The 20,744-nt window shown below is 52.0% G+C and overlaps 7 protein-coding genes across 7 annotated transcripts; 4 read left to right on the plus strand and 3 right to left on the minus strand.

Moving 5' to 3' along the window:
• Positions 1-1,526: 1,526 nt before the first annotated feature.
• On the plus strand, positions 1,527-2,442 carry N7477_002533 (lytic polysaccharide monooxygenase; the record flags this gene model as incomplete). The annotated part of the gene is made up of 2 exons (XM_056964196.1): positions 1,527-1,875; positions 1,955-2,442. The coding sequence occupies 2 exons, from the start codon at positions 1,527-1,529 to the stop codon at positions 2,440-2,442; spliced, it is 837 nt and encodes a 278-aa protein (XP_056824149.1).
• Positions 2,443-2,943: 501 nt separating this feature from the next.
• On the plus strand, positions 2,944-4,278 carry N7477_002534 (cation diffusion facilitator family transporter; the record flags this gene model as incomplete). Its single annotated transcript, XM_056964197.1, has 1 exon — positions 2,944-4,278. One exon carries the CDS (start codon positions 2,944-2,946, stop codon positions 4,276-4,278), a length of 1,335 nt encoding a protein of 444 aa, XP_056824150.1.
• A 746-nt stretch (positions 4,279-5,024) lies between these two features.
• On the minus strand, positions 5,025-7,993 carry N7477_002535 (uncharacterized protein; the record flags this gene model as incomplete). The annotated part of the gene is made up of 7 exons (XM_056964198.1): positions 5,025-6,143; positions 6,194-6,299; positions 6,358-6,811; positions 6,871-7,562; positions 7,633-7,718; positions 7,797-7,889; positions 7,958-7,993. The coding sequence occupies 7 exons, from the start codon at positions 7,991-7,993 to the stop codon at positions 5,025-5,027; spliced, it is 2,586 nt and encodes an 861-aa protein (XP_056824151.1).
• Positions 7,994-8,228: 235 nt separating this feature from the next.
• Positions 8,229-12,672, plus strand: N7477_002536 (uncharacterized protein; the record flags this gene model as incomplete). The annotated part of the gene is made up of 9 exons (XM_056964199.1): positions 8,229-8,284; positions 8,333-8,435; positions 8,488-8,797; positions 9,045-9,322; positions 9,386-9,564; positions 9,607-9,735; positions 9,781-10,008; positions 10,599-11,985; positions 12,046-12,672. 9 exons carry the CDS (start codon positions 8,229-8,231, stop codon positions 12,670-12,672), a joined length of 3,297 nt encoding a protein of 1,098 aa, XP_056824152.1.
• Positions 12,673-13,390: 718 nt separating this feature from the next.
• Positions 13,391-15,781, minus strand: N7477_002537 (OPT family oligopeptide transporter; the record flags this gene model as incomplete). Its single annotated transcript, XM_056964200.1, has 3 exons — positions 13,391-14,908; positions 14,962-15,299; positions 15,340-15,781. 3 exons carry the CDS (start codon positions 15,779-15,781, stop codon positions 13,391-13,393), a joined length of 2,298 nt encoding a protein of 765 aa, XP_056824153.1.
• A 636-nt stretch (positions 15,782-16,417) lies between these two features.
• Positions 16,418-17,857, plus strand: N7477_002538 (ERG4/ERG24 ergosterol biosynthesis protein; the record flags this gene model as incomplete). Its single annotated transcript, XM_056964201.1, has 1 exon — positions 16,418-17,857. One exon carries the CDS (start codon positions 16,418-16,420, stop codon positions 17,855-17,857), a length of 1,440 nt encoding a protein of 479 aa, XP_056824154.1.
• A 500-nt stretch (positions 17,858-18,357) lies between these two features.
• N7477_002539 (coiled-coil domain-containing protein MAD1) lies at positions 18,358-20,699 on the minus strand (the record flags this gene model as incomplete). Its single annotated transcript, XM_056964202.1, has 4 exons — positions 18,358-18,562; positions 18,634-20,282; positions 20,339-20,499; positions 20,555-20,699. 4 exons carry the CDS (start codon positions 20,697-20,699, stop codon positions 18,358-18,360), a joined length of 2,160 nt encoding a protein of 719 aa, XP_056824155.1.
• Between the last annotated feature and the right edge of the window lie 45 nt (positions 20,700-20,744).

A 20,744-nucleotide genomic window follows, 5' to 3' on the forward strand; every position in this document is an offset into this window, starting at 1 on the left:
TATAAGATCCTTATATCCTATATTTCATATATACAAAAACGCCGACCGAAAATTCTATCATTTTAAGCCTATCCTTAGAGATAAAATATTCTGAAGGGGCAAATGATAGTTTCGCGCTAAAAATAATATATAAGCTAGAATCCTGGGTCCCCTTCAAGTGCGGGAGCTGACGGGGACCTAGGATTAGTCATAATTTTCTGGGTCCCCATCAACTTTTTCTAGGTCCCCGCCAGCTGGAACCCGGAAGCTAAGATCTCCAAAAAACGCGAAAATTACCTAATAATGCGTAAATTCGATATCTCTATACAGGGTGACCAAGAAACAAATGTCGGTCTCCACTCTTATTCTGCTGGCATTTTGCAAATAACCAATGAATTCAATCTGTATTGATACCCTTTTTTTCCGGTTAACGCTAGGAAAGAAAGAAAGTGAAAGGCGGTATGTAAATATCAGAAAAAGGCGGTGATAAAACCGACATTTGTTTCTTGGTCACCCTGTATCCTAGCCACGGGCGCGTCTCTTAAGGTCGGTAATCTCGTATATAGCGCCTACCCTAACTAAGCGTCTTGATAAATCCTAGGGAGTAGTATTAATTCGCTAGATCGAACCCCTTAATATTCTCTATATCTTACTTACTACCTATATAGTAGAAGTAAGGATGGATATAATAGTTTAAGGAGGAGAGAAGAGGTCGAAAGGGGGAGGTCGGGTCTTCCATGTCGGGGCAATAGAGGGAGAGGTTATATAGAGGTGTATTAGGGCGCTAAGCCCGGAACAGCAGAACTAACCAGATGTAGTAAATCACAGGTCCCAATATTACTTCAAACGTTGTACCTGACGCACCTACGTCTTCTAGACAGAACATTGATTGACGTAGGCACATCGTCAGCAAATAGACCAATTCTCCAGCAATCATGTTCTCCTGTCTTTGTCACTTTTCCGCCGTGCTATCAATGTGAAACTGCAACTATCCTTGCTCGGCGCGTGGGCCAGCCTTGGCAAGCCTTCACAGGAATACTCGGTCTTGTCCCGGATGCAGCAATTCACTGATCCAAACAAAGCCGAAAAGGAAAATGTCCGAGGTTTTGGGATCTGGCAATATCTCCGGTCTCACCAGGCGCCTCCCTGTGGAGGAGCTCTCAATCCTTGAGTATGTAGGAGACGGGGTCAAATGTTTCAGAGTGACCACTAGGTGCATTTGTCCTCAATGACAGCTCTCAATTTGGTCTCCTACCATGCCCCTATCCAGACTACTGTCTGCAGTTGATTGCAAAGGGTTCTGGCAGAATCGAGATCGACCGATGCCAATGCCAGGCGGTCCTCTATATAAACGACCCAGTCCCAGCGCTGCCAGGTCCTGATATCAAGCTGGCCTATCTTTTCGAAGCTTCTCATTTTTCTCTTTACCATTCCTTCTCTCCGGTCTGGGACCGTGCAGTCTTTTCCACACTCGCTATTTACTTTTCACGGTACTGGTTTACCGACTTTCATTCCTTCGCCGGTCCCTCCATAAACATCCTTCCGAAATGAAGCAGTACACTTCCGTCGCGGCTCTTGCCGGCCTGGTCTCCTTGGTCAATGGCCACGGCTTCGTCACCAGCCCAACTGCCCGTATGCCCGGTGCCGCCATGAAGGCTGCCTGCGGTGACCAGGTTGAGGTCAACCAGCTGTCTGACAACTACGGCAACATTCAGGGCGAGTTACAGGTCGCCTCCTCCCAGAGCGATTATAACGCGGGAGAGTGCGACATCTGGCTCTGCAAGGGCTACAAGTTCGCCGATAACAAAGACAATGTTTACTCCTATACCGCAGGCGAGACCATTGACTTCACTGTGGATATCCGCGCCCCCCCACACCGGTGCTGCCAATGTTTCTGTCGTTGATACTGCTTCCAATACGGTCATTGGTGACCCGCTGATCTCCTGGTCTGTCTATGCTTCCGTTGCTACCGGAGTTGCCCCGAACAACACCGATTTCAGCGTTACCATGCCCACCGATCTTGGTTCTCAGTGTTCTACTGCTGGTGCTTGTGTGCTCCAGTGGTACTGGTATGCCGAGTCCATCGACCAGACCTACGAGTCTTGCGTCGACTTTACTGTCGGCGGATCCAGCTCCGGTGCCGCGGAGGTCAGCTCTTCTGCTGCAGTCTCCTCGTCCGCATCTGCGCCTACTTCTACTTTGGTTTCCTCTGCTGCTGAGACTTCCGCTGCTGTCGAGACAACTGCTGCCGTCCAGACTTCGACTCTTGCTGTTGTAGCTACCACCACTTTAGCCACTCAGGCTCGTGCCTCTGCCGCTCCCTCGGAGCAGGCTCAGTCGATCACCACCAGTGTGACTGCTACCGCTGTTGCTTCCAACTTGTCTATTCCTACCAGCGGCACTGACTCAGAGAAGCTTGGCTGGGTCGAGAGTGTGTTCAACTACCTCGTTAATGGCAACTAGATGTATTTAGAGTCCCGCTTTCAAATTCATGGGCCTACGGGTCCTATATAGAGCTAATAATCATATCCAATGCCCTTTTTGGGGCGTTATATGCCAATCCACATTTTTATAAATATAAAGAGAAAATTAATTTTGGGAAAGTTCTGCCTCAGGACCTAAGTTACTTGGTGTAACCAAATTCCGGTACCGCTTCGGGATGCGCCAAGAAGCAAGATTCAGGAGATATGCCATAAGCCGTTCGGTCAATGTTTCCTGGTCAATGCTTGCAAAGAAGGTACAGAGATAACTCCAATTCCAAAAAAGGGAGGAGACATGTCAAGCGTGACTCCTCTCCAGGATTCCTTTGGGCATCGACTTTTAGATGAGATACAGTTCGGTGGAAAGATCCGCGATCCGATAAGATAAGCATAGCCACGCTGTAGTTTTTTTTGTTCCTGTCACCTTGAGCTTTCCCCTCTTCTGTCCTTTCGTCCCCCTACATTCCCTATACATACCGCCAATATGGAAGAGCATCTACGTCAAAGTATCTCCAACCACCCCTCAGCGTTCCAGCTGCACAACAGTTCGCCCCACCGATCCGAGAGGATGGCGCGCACGCAGCACGAAGCCACCTCCACGGCCCTGGAACTCCAGGAAATCATGCAGAACCGCCGTGGTAGCTCCGACGAAGAGGGCATGCCCCCGCCTCGCTATACTGCTGACATTGACCCGTTCAAGCTGGCATCGAAGCTGAAAACCGATGAAGAAATCCGACAGATCAAGGCCAACACCTCTCGGAAACGCGACAATGCCCACAGCGTCAAGGTCATGGAAAAGGGCAAGCAGGCCATCACTGCTCGTAAATTGCAGGGCTTTTACGAGAACCAGAACGAGAACATTGAACGGATGTTGAAGCCGGTCGAAGAGCATGTTCGCGCTGCCCGTGAGCTCAACAGCGAGAATAGCCTTAAATATAAGATCGCCGTCTACGCCAGTTTCGCCGCCAACATCATTCTCTGTGTTGTGCAAGTGTACGGTGCCGTCTCTTCCGGCTCCCTGTCCCTGTTCACCACCATGGCCGATGCCATCTTCGACCCCATGTCCAACTTGACCCTTTTGCTATGCAACAAGGCCGTTAACCGTGTCGACTCCCGCAAATTCCCCGCCGGCAAGGCTAGGATCGAGACCGCCGGCAACATCTGCTTCTGTTTCATGATGACCGCTGTCTCCTTCATTATTATTGCCTTCTCCATTCGCGAGCTGGTCGAGGGCTCCGACACCCTGACTGCGTCCTTCCACCTTCCCTCCATCATCGCCGTCGCCGTTGCCTTTTGCACCAAGCTGGGTCTTTTCATGTACTGCTTCACCTTGCGCAACCAGGTCTCCCAGATTCGCATTCTGTGGGAAGATCACCGCAACGACCTTCTCATCAACGGCCTCGGTCTGGCAACCTCCCTTATGGGAAGTAAGATCCGTTGGTGGATTGATCCCATGGGCGCTATTCTACTGTCCGTGCTCGTCAGCGGGCTCTGGCTGCACTCCGCCTACGGCGAATTCCAGCTTCTCGTCGGTGTCACCGCCGATACCAAGATGCAGCAGCTTATCACCTACATCTCTATGACCCACTCGCCCCTCATCACTGCCATCGACACCGTCCGCGCGTATACTTCCGGACCTCGTCTGCTTGTTGAGGTTGATGTCGTCATGGATGCCTCCGATTCTCTCCGCGCTACTCACGATGTTGCCGAGGAACTGCAGATGAAGCTAGAGTCCCTGCCTGATGTTGAGCGTGCCTATGTTCACGTCGATTACGAGACCACCCACAAGCCCGAGCACTTCCTTAAGAAGGAGCTGTAAACACCTGCGATAGATGCAATCTACTATTCCCTGTATTAATAGCGTAGCATATTTATTGTACATAGCGAGTTTCTGGCGTTTGTTGAAAAGTTTACCTTATTCTTGTTGGCCGAACGATTATGTCATTTCAAATTTCTTTACAAAATCTCATCTCCTAAGACAAGTCAAGATGGAAGTGTGTCCATCTCAGGACATCCTCGGAGCACATTGACCCGCTCAAGCGAATCCAGAGTCAAGGTCAATCGGGGCTTGAGAAACACAAGGAGAGAGGGAACAATGGAAAGCCCAGTATGATGACCTGGAGGGTGAACCCGAAGGTGAGTTACTATTTGCGTAAGCGACTAAACCACCGCTTGATACTGCGATCGTAGATGGCGCGCTCTGTCTGGCCAGTCTTACCCAGTGGGTCTTCTTCGACGAAGTAGCGACACCTGAATTTCGGACTCGTTATGAACTCGCGTAGGTTTCAATGGCATGGTGACCAATCGATGAGCTGCCATATGTAAGAGGATCAATTCAATAACTAAAACAGACCAGGGCCAAGTACAAGTCCTCGACATCAAAAACATACATACGCGGATAGAAAATGCCTAACTACCAAAAGAAAGTTATTTGCAAGGAAGCCCGAGGGCGAAGAAAATAAGAGAAAAAGAAAAAGCAATATGAAAAAAAAAATTGGTATATACTCCAACACTGAGGGCTCCATATGGTTGTCATCAAAGTGCGTAATATCCGCCGCACGCGCATCAAGCAGCCACGTACTTTCCACTGACCAGCTTGCGCGCAGTTGGAGCTTCCTCCCAGACAGTCGAAGCAGCTCTCTGCGCGGCCTCGTCCGCGAAGGGATCGACTTCCTTCGGAGAGGCGTCAGTGACTGCCCGGCTGATGCCGAGTCGGGAGCCGGCTGTGATTGTGCTGAGTTCGAATTTGGCTTCGACGTTGCCTTTGCGTGGGCCACTGGTCGAGGTCGAGAACCGGACGAGGAATTTGCCGTCTTCACCGGTGCCCGGAGGATGCACTACCAGTTCGGGAATTCTCCAGGTGACGGTAGAATTCTTGCGGCGGAAGGTGGCACCTTGGTTCGGGTGCATGACAGCACTGGCAGCGTGAGCGATAGGGGTGGTGGCATCTTCAGCGGAGATATCCAAACCGACTGTCAGGACCACGTTTCTGAGAATAATAGGCTCGCCTGACTGCGAGATGAAGGATGGGTTGAGGGTGTAAAAGATAATGGCGCTGGCTGTGGTCTCTTGAAGGTTCCAGGCTGGCTTGAAGATGACTGGGCAATAGGCGGAAGGGTCATCCAGATGTACTTGGTATTTAAATGCGACTGTAGGCATGGGCCGCGAAATACTGGCCAGCTGGATGTCATACTGGCCTCGATTCTCGTCGGTGTTTTCATGGACAAAGTGCGGGTTAGCGGCCACCTTCTCCAGTACTTGGAAGTTGTCAAGGCGGATGCGTGTCGCTTCTATCGGAGGGCCGGGCGAAGGGTTGTGGGCCAGAGCAAGTTCGCCCACCACGAAAGATTTGGTAACAGTGCCGTCCGAGAACCAGGCGTTCACAGTTTCAATGATAGAGGCATTCAAGCCAGATTCATAGAGCTCGGGGTGCATTGTAGGTACGGGGCCTTGCATAGTATGTCCCGAGCGAACAGACGTCGTGTCCGACATGGCTTGGTCCTCCGCCACACTACTGGGAGACGCAATGTGCCTGATAGGCGACGAGGGGGTGTACATATCGGGGGCGGCCGAAGTCGTGGCCCCTTCAGAGGTGGGATTTGGGACAAACACCGTGTTTCGAACATCGCGGCGGCCCCGGATGGTGCCAGCGTTCCGTCTGACGTTACCAGATTGCTGAGCGCGCTATTGTTAAGTTAGCTTGAGGGCTGTCGGGTTGAACATATTGGACTGACCAGTCGAAGGGTATTGGCCATGTCATCCATTGCTTGCTTGGCCTGGCTCTCATCTTCAAAGATGGGCTGGTCGCGGATTTTCAAGTTCATGCCGGGATCTTCCAAACTGTGTAAATGACTATATTAGCAATCGTTCCAGGTAAAGTCTCCCGTGAAAGACGTACGCTGCCTCCCTCTGGGCGCGAGTTATCTCGTCGATTGTGGAAGGACGCTCAGTGAAACCTTCCGAGTCCACATGTTCAGCCCCATAACTCGCAAAACCCTGGGTCTCTTGGTGGGTGCCATTGGTACCAGTCGGCTCGGGCTGAGAGACGTGAACCGGTGTGACAACATTCGTCAAAGTGCGATCGTGTGATACATCCGGAGTCTGGGCTGGTTCTTCTTCCGTCATAGAAGTCCCTGGACGGTCTAAAGGTGTGCCAGGAGGTGATTCAGGGATTTGCATGTCTCTTGAAGAATCGCTTCGCTTGAAGGGCGCAAAGGGACTGAAGTGCTTCTTCTCTGCCTTTCTGTCGTATGTTCCAGCTGATGGTCCACCGACACTCTTTCGCCTGTTCATGACAGTACCGAGTCGTCTCAGGCCTCCCAAGGGAGTCTGCCGGGGTTGAGCCTCTGGAGCTGTGGGGAAAAAAAAAGTCAGATTCCCTTCTTTTCAATTATAAGAATTGGGAGCTTACCTGGGGGGTTTTGGACAGCGGCAGCCCTGTCGGATCTTTCCGATCGCTGGCTTGCCGCATCATCCTGAATGTGTGGTGGAGGTGCCAGTGGTGCCGCGGTTGACGTCGTTTGCATAGGCGGAGTTGTAACAGGAAGAGCTTCCGCCTGAGATGTCTGCCTGCGTGAAGGCATAGGCGAAATAGGAACACGGGTCCCTGCCACTTTCGCAGCAAAGGTCTTGATCTCATCGGCGGTTTCCACGTTGAGTAGCACGTTCAAGCAGCTCTCTGCAGCTTGCCGGCCGCGCTCAACTTGGTCCACCTCGTGTGTCTCAAGCTGGGTGAGCACATCCCGAAGGTGGTTAAGTCGGCCCTCATCAACCGCTTGAAGCTGCTCGAAGACGAATGGAGCACGCGATTCCCATTGCTGGTTGACTTCCTCGGCCGCGGCGATGGCACTGGCAAGCTTGTCGGCGCCTTTCGTACCCTTGCCCTTGGCCTTTTCAACCTTCTTCTGCGCTTCCTCAACACTTTTAGCGAGCCCCGCCAAGTTACTTTGAATTCCAGGCATCTGCTGCATGTCGCGATTCTTGTTGCTATATTCCCTTAGCGGTCGCTCCACGTCCTCTTCGATTTTGTTCGCAAGAGTCTCGTGGGATACAGCCAGCGCCTCGGTGGAATTGAGAATGCGCTGCCAGGGGATTTGGAAGATACTGTTTCCACATCAGTGTTGCCCATTGGCAGTGTATCGGAGCTCACGGCTCTCGGAATCCTTCGACTTACCCGAGCGCAGCACCATTGTCGAGTTGCGGGCGATGCACCAGCTTTCGCAAGCTCTGGGCATAAGACTCTTCAAGCCGACGACGTTCCTGTCACCGTGTTAATTCTATTTTTGCGCATTCAATTCGACGTCAGGTATCGAGAGAGTAATGGATGGACGATCGTACCTGAAGAAAGTCCGCGATATCCGAATGGATCTTGTTGATGACTCGGATGCGGTCGCTCAGGACGGTTGTAGCTTGGCCAGGATATAGAGTGGCCTAAAAATGGGCGACAATCCCACGATCAGTATGCGGAAGTCCACGGGGAAGACCAGAGAGCATCATACCAGCAGCGCCGGATATTCCTGTCGTGAGAGGTCCATTGTTTCAAGTTGACCGGATCACCAAGGGCACCAAGCGCATAACCCGAGGCAATGCAGCAATCAAGCAAGAGTAGGGTCAACGTCGAGACTGGAAGATCAATGCATGGAAGTCCGGGGTTGCAACGATCGCTGTCCTCGGTGATGACGATGTGCCCCGATTGTCACGTGACACGATCCACACGTCAGTTTCCACTGGATCTTGTCGGTCCTTTTTAGTTCCCCGAGAGGTGTCATCATGGATTGGAGGAATGGTCTAGGCTTTACGGATCGACTCAAAGTCATCCAATCTCTGTAGGTAGAGCACTCGCTCTGTAGACTAAGACTGATCTGACCTCCTAGCACCACGGCCTACCAACAAGGTTCTTCTGCCTCTGCCTTCACGGAGGCACAAACACAAGCTAGGCGATGTGAAATTGAAGCCTACGAAAATGCCGTTTCCAAGGTTCGTTGCGCAAATGTGAATGTCTGCGGCTGCGCAAACTCATTCATTTCAGGAAGACTACGACGGTATTTGTCAACGGGCAATTGATGCTGCCGAGACCGCATCTGTAGCACCAGGGACTGGCACTGATAACTTTCATGATGTATCCCAGGAGTCGGAGACGTCTGACGTCCCAACGGGTGAAATACTCGGCCAGTACACATCGTGTTTCCATCACTTTGACGGGCTGCATTCCACGATATACAAGTCGAAAGCTGACGACGGTACGGTCCGCGCCGTGAAAGTAACCATTCCGCATCTCATGACAGCTCCTCATGATGCTCAACGAGAAGCTAGACTATTGCGTGAAGCCCATGGTCCCCGTACGATTCCGCTGATCGAAACTTTCCGATTAGACGGAGGCAGACTGGTGCTGGTGTTCCCTTTCCTCCGGTATGACCTGGAACATCTGTTTCGACGGGACATCGTCACCGCTACTCAGACTCGGTCAATATTGCATGATCTATTCCAAGCACTTGCCCACATTCACAAGCTTGGGATCATTCACCGGGACATCAAACCATCGAACATCTTGATGGACTCCCCCCGATGGACCCGCTTACCTGGCAGACTTTGGCATTTCCTGGAAAGAAGGAGACCCCGGATCGGAGCCATCTCACGAGAAGATCACGGACGTCGGAACCACCTGTTACCGACCCCCCGAGATCCTATTCGGCGACAAGACATATGGAACGGCTCTGGATCTCTGGGCCGCAGGTTGTGTGGTGGCCGAAGCGATTGGGGTGGGACATCGAGCCCTATTCGATTCCGGCCCCGTGGGTAGCGATCTATCGCTCATTGTGTCTATATTCAAAACACTAGGAACCCCGGACGAACAGATCTGGCCGGTAAGTAAAATAGAATTCTCAGGTCAAGGACGACACTGGAAACACGAAATAACCCGAATGTAGGGAGCGTCAAACCTGCCCGACTGGGGAAAAGTGCAATTCTACGATTTCCCGGCGCAGACCTGGGACGATATTCTGCCAAGGGCCTCCTCCAATGGACGTGATCTCGCCCGCCAGTTGCTCTGCTACGAGAGTAGCGAGAGAATCACGGCCGACGAGGTAAGTCCACCGCGACCGCGCGGGTGTGTGGCGCGTGAAGGACGTTGAAAACTAATTTTTCTCAGGCACTTGGACACCCGTATTTCTCCACATTTTAATATCAAAACAAACCTCCTTGCATCTGGCCCCATTGAGCCTCCCTATTTCATTAAGATTCAGATCATATCCAAACACCCACCTGGAGACGGGGGAAGGTAATTCGCGTGCCGATTCGCACTTCTGTAGCAACCACGATCTAGACAACGTGATGAGTGGAACTCCCAACTGAACCTTGAACTTGAAAAGATCTTCGGCTGCACCGGAAATTGCGAATTGACACATCGGGCAATGAGAATCGGGAACATGGTTTCATCCCGTGCCCCGCGTCGAAGCGAAGGAAAGTCGACCACGTTTGGGGGGTCTACGGGCGGCGCTAGTCGTTTAGTGAAGGGACCGAGGGTCTCCATCATCGTTCAAGATCTTGTTAGGTAGGAATGATTCTATCCCAGACTGGGGAAGTGAGACAGTGCCGGCTTCAAGCTTCCGCCAACTCACAAAGTAGACTGATTCCTCAGTTTGTGGCCTCGGGGGAATTCGAGTCCCTTGGGAGTTTCCCATCTCGTGTTTGGGTTCATTTCGTATTTAACGTGACCCCTTGGAAACCAGGCACGGTATACTATACACCAATCGTGGCATTAATCTCACCCTCAGATCTTTAATGAATGTGGTTAGCGCAGGGCATGGCGGTAATACAAATACCACCTGCGTGTGGAGCAAGGGTCTTCTGGATGCAATCATTTCCCTACAATTGTAGTTCTTCACGAGCGCTGGTCTCTCTTCTCCCGTTGCACACTCTACGGCCTGGCAGTCGTTGTCCTTTCGTTTTCCTGATCTGGTTATCGGCGGTGCTCGATTTCCAATCGTCCATTCTTTCTATCTACATTCCTCGCAACCACCGACGCGACACTCGGCAGCCCACTCGCGTTGGAATTCTGGCCTGAGCCCGGAATTTACACTGTTTAGGGGGCGAGCATCGCTCGTCTATAACTCTCTTCTGTACTCGACTAGACCTCTATAGCATCAACTTCGCCATGGTGCACGGGCATGCCCACGTTCATGAGCACCGCCCTCACGAAATTGAGATGCGGGGCTTCCTGGACGAAAGATCCAACCCCTTTGAGGATGCCTACGATGCTATGTCCAAAAGCTGGAAAGACGCGTTTGATACCGACGATGCTACCACTACCGCCAAAGAAGATACCGCTACTAAGACTGCTGCGAACGTTGGTGTAGGTCCCGCAGTGGCAGCGACCAGAACAACCTCGTCTGAGACCATGGAGAAACCGACCGAGGCGGCCCCTACTACGACCAAGAATACCGAGAAGCATGAAGCTACCACCACTAGCGAGAAAGAGGCCATCAAGACCGTGACGCATACCACACAATCCACGGAAACTCGCACTGAGGAGCCTACCAAAGAGTCCACTAAGACCACAGCTGAGGCTATTACCTTCACATCTTCTGAGGATAACAAGACAGTTACCAAGATTGAACCTACGTCGACCACAAACATCAGCTTTGTAACCTCGGTGACCTCTACGGCTGAACCTACCAAAGATGTAAATGTCCTGGCTGCGACCAACACTGTCTCGGCCACCAATTCGGCTGCATCAGCTTCATCTACTTCGCTTAAAAACGAGTCCGAGGGAATGTCCTCCGGTGCCAAGGCCGGAATTGCCATTGGTGTCATTCTCGGTGTGGGTGTGATTGCTGCTCTGATCTTCTTCTTCATCCGCAAGAAGAAACGCGCTCAGTCCTTGGAGGAGGAAAAGGAGAACGAGAAATTAGCGTACATTCTCCCGCCACCTTCCCCAGTCTCGAAGCAACTGAATGCTTCAGCTGCTCCGCGACTCAATGTTCGCCCGATCACTCAGTTTGCGCCTGACCTGAGCGGCAATGGCGACTTGAACCCGGCCTCTGCTGCTGGCGTCGCTGCCGGTGCCGGCACTGGGGCAGCAGCAGCAGCAGCTTCTCGCAATCTTACCGGGAACTCGCCGCCTTCGACCCCTCCCAAGTCTGCCGCTGGCTCTAACCCGTTCAATGACCCCGTCAATCCATTCAGTAATGGCAACGACGTTGCTGAAGACGCGCCTGGTATCGGACAGACCGCCGCAGGAGCTGCCGCCGCGGGAATTGTTGCTGAAGCCGCCGTGGCCAACGAACGCGCTCCCTCTCACCCTGGGTCTTCCCCGAGCCCTGTCAGTTACGATGGCGAGTCAGTTGCATCTGCAACATTCGCTGGTGATGGTGCGGCTGGAATGAGTGCCGTTGCGGGTGCCGCTGCTGGCACAAGCCCTAATAATGTCCACCGCGTGCAAATGGACTTTAACCCCTCGATGGAAGACGAATTGGGCCTCCGTACTGGTGCACTGGTTCGAATGCTCCACGAATACGATGACGGATGGGTAAGCGGTTCTAGAAATAAGTATGACGAAAGCAAGGACATACACTAACATTTCTTACAGGCTCTCTGTATCCGTCTTGATCGGTCTCAACAAGGCGTGGCTCCACGGTCTTGCCTTTCTGCGCGCCCTGTGAAGCCTCGCTCGCGTCCTCCTCCTGGAGCTCGCGGTCCTCCAGTCATGGGTCCAAACGGCCGTATTCCCTCTGGTCCGCCGCGTGGACGCTTTTACCCCGGTGACGCTCGGCCAAGGTCCCCCGCTGGCCCTGGATACGGCCCTGGTTATGGCGGTCTGCCGCCTCCCCGCCCATACCCTCAGAGCCGCTCTGCATCACCCGTCCAGTTCCCCATGCCTGGCCCAATGGGCCCTTCAATCCGACCAGTTCACCGTTCAATGTCACCTGGCCCCGGTGTCCGACCAGTCCCTCGGTCCTTGAGCCCCGGGCCCAACGGACCTGCTGGCATGCAGCGTCAACCTGTGATGCCAATCAACCAGCAACAGCGTAGTAACAGCGCCAGCAACTTCCCTCCCCCAAACGTGGGCCCTGCGCCTCCGCAGTCTCCCAGCCCTCTCGCTGTGGCCGAGCCTCCAGCTCCAGCTCCTACCGCCGAACTCCCCGCGCTTCCCAGTGCGCACACTTCTCCCGGATCGCAGGCTCATGGGGGACCTCTTCCCTCGCAAAACTTCTAGTCCGCAATCTGATCCATGAAGATACCTCGTTTCGAGTCCACGAGCCCCCGCAGACCGATACAGCTACTCTTGTCTGATCAATATCCCCCTGGAGGGAAATGAGTGCCTCGTATGACTCGACTCAGGCTCTACGTCCGCGACGAACGAATTTTCATTTTGTTTTTTTACTACATATACCGTGTTTTGAGATTTGATGCCCCCCTGTACCACTCCTCCCCATGCGTATGCGTCCTCCCTTCTCAGCTGGTGACTGCTCGGCGAAGCTATTGCCCTAACTTTATGCATTTGTTTACTCTGCTTCAAGATTTCCATGCATGTTATCTCCCCCATGGATGTTTGCAAATCTCACGAGGTTGATATGTTGTGATCCCCTGATCTCTGTATTATTCTGGGTAGCGTGGGATCTATTGGATATCGAAATCAACCCTGATGCTTACTTGAAAACAGCCTGCTATTGATACTTCCGTATTGAGTTGTCGTCCAGCGATGAAAATACTAGAGTGAAAAAAAGACTTACATTGCCCGAGATGCGCCAGAAATCATAGCACGTCTATCTTGTACACAATTGTGGCCAGTTAGGTCATTTGACCTTACGTAGCTTTAGCCTCAGTACGGGCTACGGCCATTCATACATCATCATCATCATCGCATCAAGCTCACGTCGCCACCAAGAATGCAGGCTTTTCATGCAGGTCGCTTTATAGGCCTCCATCTCAAACTAGAGATGAGGCACATGCCCGCTAGCGAGAAGGAGATTCACAATACTCAGAATCCCCTCGCCTAGAATCAGACCCGACGCCAATACAACAACAGTCGAAGAAGCGGCGTCCGCTTTCTCACGTTCCTGGGCGGACGAAGAGTCCTCTTGTCCTCTTTGCACTTCTGTTGAAGAACCGGGATCAAGCCCATTGCTGCCCTCAGCAGACACCGGCCGAGCAGGAGAAGCGTGCTTTCGCGCCCACCACCAAGCAATGGCACCACCAATGGCCCTCGCCAGGGTGAAAGAGGGAACATTGAAAATGCCAACCGCCACAGCAATACCACCAGGGATCCAGTCCCTCCAAGCTGGCGGTTTACCATTCTGCGCAAAGGCAGGAGACGCAGCCACGATACGGACGCCTGTTAGAACCATCCAGATAACGCCTGCGATAGAAGACGCCTGCCAAGCCATTTCGGGTAGGCCCTGACCTGTGACCAGGCGCGCGGTAAAGATCCAAACGTATGCCGTCGGCGTCTGGAACATGTCTCCAGGAATTTCGTAGACGCTGACGTACATTTTGTAGACAGCTGTAGATAGTACAGCGCCAAAGATACTACCGATCATTTGGCCATAAAATTGAGCTTTAGGGCTTGCACCGAGGAGGTGGCCTGTCTTCAGGTCCTGCATCATATCACCTGCTTGCAGGGCACCGGACTCGGAGACGGCTCCCGCGAGCAGGTTCGTGACCAGCGCTGTGCGTCTAGAGAAGTGCGACGCTGGTGTGGCCAGGGAAAAGAGGAGTTGCGTGAGTTTGCTGATTCCAGATACTGGGTTCAGATCTGTTTCGCCAAGGGCTCGCACGCCCATAATGGATAGAAGAACTGCGATGAGAGTCGCGAGACTTGATAAGGCCGGGGATATGATGTCTCCGAAAACATAGTGCATGCAGATGACGTTCAAGATAAGGGTTAACGGGAGGAGAACCACCACTGTGCGGGTTGAGATAAGCTGTGACGGAGGTGCATCCTCATCTTCTTCGACAACCGTGGCGGGAACAGCATTATCAGACCAAGAGTTGCCATTGGAGTCCAATGAGGAGTAATTGATGTAGGAGTGCTGGTGAGAATCGGAAGACTGCAACCGCAATACAATCCACCCACCGACACGAGTGGATCTGAACCAAGCCATCCAGGTAGGAGCGCAATTTACCAGAGGCTTGACCACAAGCCAGCCGAGGCTAACGAGGGAGTCAGCAAGCATAATTGCTAAGGAGATCCACACAATCCATGCTTTACTACCGTCCTCCCAGCTGTCCACGGGTCCTGGCGCCCACCCGCGAGCGTTGGCCAGCGGAGAAAGGATACCCCATCCTAAAACCGCTCCGAAAAGCATATGCATACATGTTGATGGGCCCATGATGATACCCTGACCGATGTATGCAGGCGATGGGTTAAGGGTCCATAGCCAGTTGGAGGCGAGACCCACGCCGAACAAAGGAATATCGTGGACTAAGGGGACAAAGTATGAAAACAGTGTCTGTATCAGAATTAGGTCAGCTCGTCAGAAATATGATAGAGAGAAGTACTCACGTAGACACCAGACACTACGAAAGCACCGACCAAGAGGCGCATCTTCGACCTCCAATCTTTTTGATGGGCGGCTTGATCTTCAGTGTCGACATCTTTCACCAGCAATTCTTCCTCCTCTTCCTGCCTAAGAGCAGCTTCGCTAGAGTCCTCCGCTTCAATAATCCGATCCTGAGGCTCGAGCAGCGTCTTTTCATCCTTCCCAGCTCCATGCAAGACCTTCAGCATCAATGCCGAAGCAGTACCACTCGGAAACTTCAGTTTCTCCCGCACGATGACCTCCTTCCGCAGCGGAACAGCAAAAACCACACCAAACAAACAGACCCCCAAGCTCCACACCACTAATTTCCAGAAACCCAGCTTCAGGGGTCCCCCCCTCACCTTCCCCACCGTCCCCATTCGGCCCATCCTCGCCTTCTTTCAATAGAAACTCCAAAGCGGGAATCACACCCACGAATCCACAGCCAAGAGGCATAGTCCCCACAGCTCCAGCGACAGTCTGAATCAAGACATTCTCAATCGGCGTGAATGGGAACGATAGATGGTTCGCCAAGACCTTGAAGACTGAAAACCCGATCAAAGCCGACGGCATAGCCATAGTACTAATCCAACCCGTCTGAAGGCCGAAATATGTATTTGAAAAAGTGATCAAAGCACCTATCAGCAAGCCGACAATGAGCGAGCGGGGCGTGAAGCTCTGTGCGGAGGTAGTTGGTCGCGGTGCGGAGACCGGGTCCGGGTGGGAGCGCGAAGATGGCCGGCTCCCTGCGTCGAGCTCGAGCTCAGAGACATCGTGTGCCATGCTGAGAGTCTGGTAGTTCATCGAACCAGTGGATTGGTCATGGAGAGTTGCTGAGAATGAATGCTCGGACTGATAACCCCGGATGATTAATGCCGAGTCACTGATAAGGTCGCCTCATGTGACCCGCTTTGCCTCTTATCGGCGCTAAATCTATAGAGATCTTTTGGGGGTCAATGAAAGCTATTGGAGGGTAAACAGAGCTTGGCATCATAGCAAGAGGATTCCAATGGTCCTTTGAAGTTGCTGCTTAAGGGCTCACTGGATATGAACCATAATCGAGATCGTCGATTGCTTCGCATAACTATTACAAACACTGATGTTGATCTCCTAGAGGCCATTTGCGTAAGGGACATCTCGATAATTAAATACTTTCTATGTGACATGTAGTCTCCCATCTACCTACCTCAGAGTCATTGTAACATGTCGATAGGGCTGTTGCGGCTAGCCCCTTACAATATAGGCTAGGTCCACCGTTGCCGAGGCTGAAGAAAAGATACCTGTAGGTATAACCCGGCTTGGGTAGGGTAAATCCCTGAGCCCCCAACAGCATAAATTGTCCCTTTTCTTTATTTGATTCACCTTCTCTTTTCTTCATCATCTACATTCCTTCTCTCGCACGCTCTTCTCTATTTATCCTCCTTACTACGTCTCGGCACCATGGCCAAAACCACCGAGATTGGGTCTCGGAAAAGACCTGACAATGACAGTGTCAACGACTTCGCCAAAGAACACATCACAGGCGGCTGGCGACCTGGCATGGATCCCAAGGTTGACTACTCGGGACATTTCGAATTCGGCGGCTCGCTTGGATGTCTCGCTCTCATGACAGGCTTCCCGACATTGATGTACTATATGTGGATTGGAGCCACTTACTACGATGGGAAACTACCTCTTCCTGAAGATGGACAATCTTGGATGGACTTTGGAAAGCACTTATGTCGTCTTGTCTATGAAGGTGCCTTTCCGCACTTCAGGGCCTGGCGTATCTACTGGAGCTACATTATCTTCGAGGCTGTATGTTACGTTCTGATGCCCGGCTTTACGTGTTATGGCAAACCTCTCCTTTACTTGGGAGGAAAGCAGTTGAAGTATCACTGCTCGGCATACACCAGCTTTTATCTCACAATTGTGGTCATGACTGTGCTGCATGGAACCGGTTTGTTCCCCATCTACACTTTCCTTGATGAGTTCGGGCCAATTCTTTCCGTTGCCATCCTTTCTGGCTTTCTCGTCAGCCTTGCGACTTACATATCTGCCTTTGCTCGTGGAGCTCAACACCGTGTCACCGGCTATCAGATTTATGATTTCTTTATGGGTGCCGAGTTGAATCCGCGCATCTTTGGAACGCTGGACTTGAAGATGTTCTATGAAGTTCGAATCCCTTGGTTCATCTTATTCGGTCTGAGCTGCGCTGCTGCTGCTCGCCAGTATGAACGTTACGGCTACGTCTCTGGTGAAGTCTTGTTCTTGGTCATGGCGCACTTCACCTACGCCAATGCCTGTGCTAAGGCAGAGCATCTTATCACGACAACATGGGACATGTATCAAGAAAAGCTTGGGTTCATGCTGACCTTTTGGAATATTGCTGGTGTCCCGTTGTCCTATTGCCACTGCACACTCTACCTCGCGAATCATGATCCGTCCACGTATGCTTGGAACAAATACGCCTTGACCTTGCTCTTCATCTCATATCTTTTCGTCTACTATGTTTGGGACATTGCCAACAGCCAGAAGAACTCCTTCAAAATGATGGAGCGAGGTACATGGTCCAAGAGAAAGACTTTCCCTCAACTGCCCTGGCAGGAAGTTCACAACCCCAAGACCATTGTCAGTAAGAATGGAGATGCGATCTTGGCTGATGGAGTCTATGGTCTCGCTCGCAAGCTGCACTACACATGTGATATGTTCTTCGCCATCTCCTGGGGCCTGATTACTGGCTTCAACAGCCCTTTCCCATGGTTCTATCCAGCCTTCTTCTGTATCATGATTATTCATCGGACTATGAGAGATATCAGCAAGTGCCGGCACAAGTATGGGGAGGCGTGGGAAGAATACGAGAAGCAAGTCCCATACCTATTCATTCCGTATGTCATCTAGGCTATGGAGCGCGTGGAATCGTTGGAAAAAAAGCTGTTAATCATTCAAAAATTAATGGGTGGAATGGCCAATCGAGCCATTCTGACTCAAATGTACTCTTAAGTGATCCTGAACGAAAACTCGGTGCCTCGGAGATAATTCAGGCAATTGCCCCCGAACCCTCATTTCATGGCAAAAATTGATCGGAAAAATTCCTTTTCTCTGACGAGATCTTTGCTTTCCCACCGTTTTCCCTAATCCCTCCACTGACTGGGCATAAGCGTCATTCAGTGGGCCTGTAGTGGGAATTGGAGGTAATTGAGGCACTAGAATCTCTGACCTTCATGGGAGACCTTTGAATTTACAATTGAAAAAAAAATCCGAGTCAAGAAGGCTTATATGGTCTCTCATATGGTTTCAACAAAACATAGCACAGTATCAGACGTGCCGGGGGAATCACTGAACGAACAGAAAGATACAATTGAAAATGATACAGGGCAGGATTAGACAATGATACCATTTCACATCCTTGCCGCCCTAGTAGTCTTGTCATAGAAGTCCAAGGTCATAGCTGCCAAGAAGCAGGGAATGTCTTTTCTCTCCTCAACCCAAAACTTGATCAAGTGCTTAATCTCCATAGCGAAGAGACTGTTCGGTCCGCCAGAGATCTTCATTGTGCCGTTCTCACCGTCGAACACAATCGAGTTCTCCCCGCCATCGCCCATGCTACCCGGCCACGGGAATCAGAGGCACCGCTATCGCCATGACGATAGGCGGAGGAAAGATGAAACATTGACGTGACACGGACGCGGCCGTTAGGAAGGAAGTCAAGCTTATAGCCGAGCAAGGATGCCACGGCTTCGCGGAACTCGGAGGATTTGGCTGTCCAGATTTCCTTGAGTCGGCGCATGCGCTTCTCTTTGTCGGCGACGATGGCTTCCATGTCCTGCATCTCAAGCTTGAGGCTTTCGAGTGTACTAATGGGGACGACCTTAACGCCCGTGTGTTCCCCACGCAGCTGGGCCAGGAGATCTCTGTTCTCGGACTGGAGCGTTTTCAAACTCGACATCTTGATCTTTTCCGCTTCAGCTGTCGGGTTGTTGCGTAGCTCGAGAATACGAGTGCGAGATTTGGACTTCAAGGACTTGATCTGAGACTTGGCAGCGTCGAGCTCCTTCCGGGCAAGAGTTGTTGATTGTTCCGCTTGAGACAACGCTTCCTGTAGTTTGCGGTTCTTTCGAGAAAGAACTGCCAGTCGCTCGTTCTCGGCGTCGCTTTCAGCCGGTGACAGAGGACGCTTAGTCCCTCGAGCCTCGGCCTGAGCTTCATTTTGTTGTGGTGCCTCTCGCTTGGACAGCTCTTCGTGGGTCTGTTGTAGTTCCACACGGTACTCATCCACGATCTTCTCGAGCTGTGCAATTTGTGCCGACTTCTGCTCGTCAAATGTACCCTGGTCGGTATTCATTGTCTCTTCCTCGGCGTCGAAGGTCTTCAGCTGAGCACGCAAGTACTCAACCTCTTTGACTGCCAAAGCCCGCTGGCGTTCTAGTCGCGAGCGAAGACGGGCCTCTGCGCCTGCTGGTACTCCCGCTGAGCCACTAGCTGCACGGAGCTTCTCTAGTTCTTGGCCAAGCTGCTTCTTCTCACTCTCAAGAACTTGGAGAGCCTCATCCTTCTCCAGAGACTGGGCGTCGGCCTTTCCGAGCTTGTCAACGAGAAAAGCCTTTTCTATCCGCTCTTGGACCAATGCCTTCACCACTGCCTCTGGGGAATCGAACTCTGCGGACTGGTCATTATCCTGGAGCAAACTATGCCAAGACTGACGCTCGTCTTCGAGCATCTGTTTTTGAAATTGCAAAGTGCCAAGTTCTGCCTCAAGACCCTTCATCAGCTGCAGCTGGTTCTCGAGGGATCTTTTCTGCTCCTCGACCACCTCGACATTCTTCTGAACTTTCCGGAGGTGGCGCAATTCTGCATTTTGGTCTCGATTTGTCGATTCCAGCTCCCGTATATGGTTGACCTGGTCCGAGAGCTCCCGCTTCAGCACTACCAGCTCTTCGGCACCGCTCCCCTCTGCCTTCAGACGAATGTTCTCAGACTCCAGCTCGGCGACCTCGGCCTCGCGTTCAGACAATTTCTCCTGAGTTGCTTGCTGTGAGCTGCGGGCCGACTGAAGATCATTTTGAAGCTCTTCGATGGTCTTCTGTAGAGATGCTCGGACCGTCTCTAGCTCGTTGATTTGATACTTGAACTGCCGGTCCTGGTCGGAGAGTCTGGCTTCAACGTCGCTGAATTCCTCCTGGATATTTTGCTTCTCATCCTGCAGGCTTCTGATCTTCCGCTCCAGTCCCGTTTTCTCATCAAGAGCCTGGTCTTGCGCTTCCTTTAATTCTTTGGCTAATGACTCGCTCTTGTGTGTCGCGCGTTGGCTGGCAGCTTCGGAAGCCTGATTATCAGAAGGTTAGCTTAGATTTACCGCTACTGATTCCTGAATGCACCAACCTGCGCCTTTCGGAAATCCGCATCTGCTCTCAGCTGCAGGTCTCGTGTCTCTTTCTCGTGTCGAAGAGCCTCCAATTCTCGCTCTTGTCTAATGTTTTCCAGTTCATATCTGAGCGTGCTCACTTGAACGCGTAGCTCGTCTTTCTCGGCATCTGAGGCTCCTTGTTAATATGTCGTTGGTCATGACTGCCGCTGAGCGGGAAGGGTGAATCTGACCATGGACGGGCTGGTGTGATGAAGTCTGAGGATGACTTGGTCGAGTTGAGTGTCGCATTGATTTCTGTGCGCTGGCAGGAGTCGAAGGTGATGCAAAGCCAGCAATCAATTGCGACGCCGGACGCGTCGACTGGCTGTTGTCCATGCTGGCGATCGTATCAATTTCTGCATGGAGATAGAATCAATTGGG

Source organism: Penicillium maclennaniae (genome assembly GCF_028827695.1).
Source record: "Penicillium maclennaniae strain IBT 15551 chromosome Unknown utg000003l:1.0-5670915.0:1.0-5674809.0, whole genome shotgun sequence".
Classification (NCBI taxonomy): Eukaryota; Fungi; Ascomycota; class Eurotiomycetes; order Eurotiales; family Aspergillaceae; genus Penicillium; species Penicillium maclennaniae.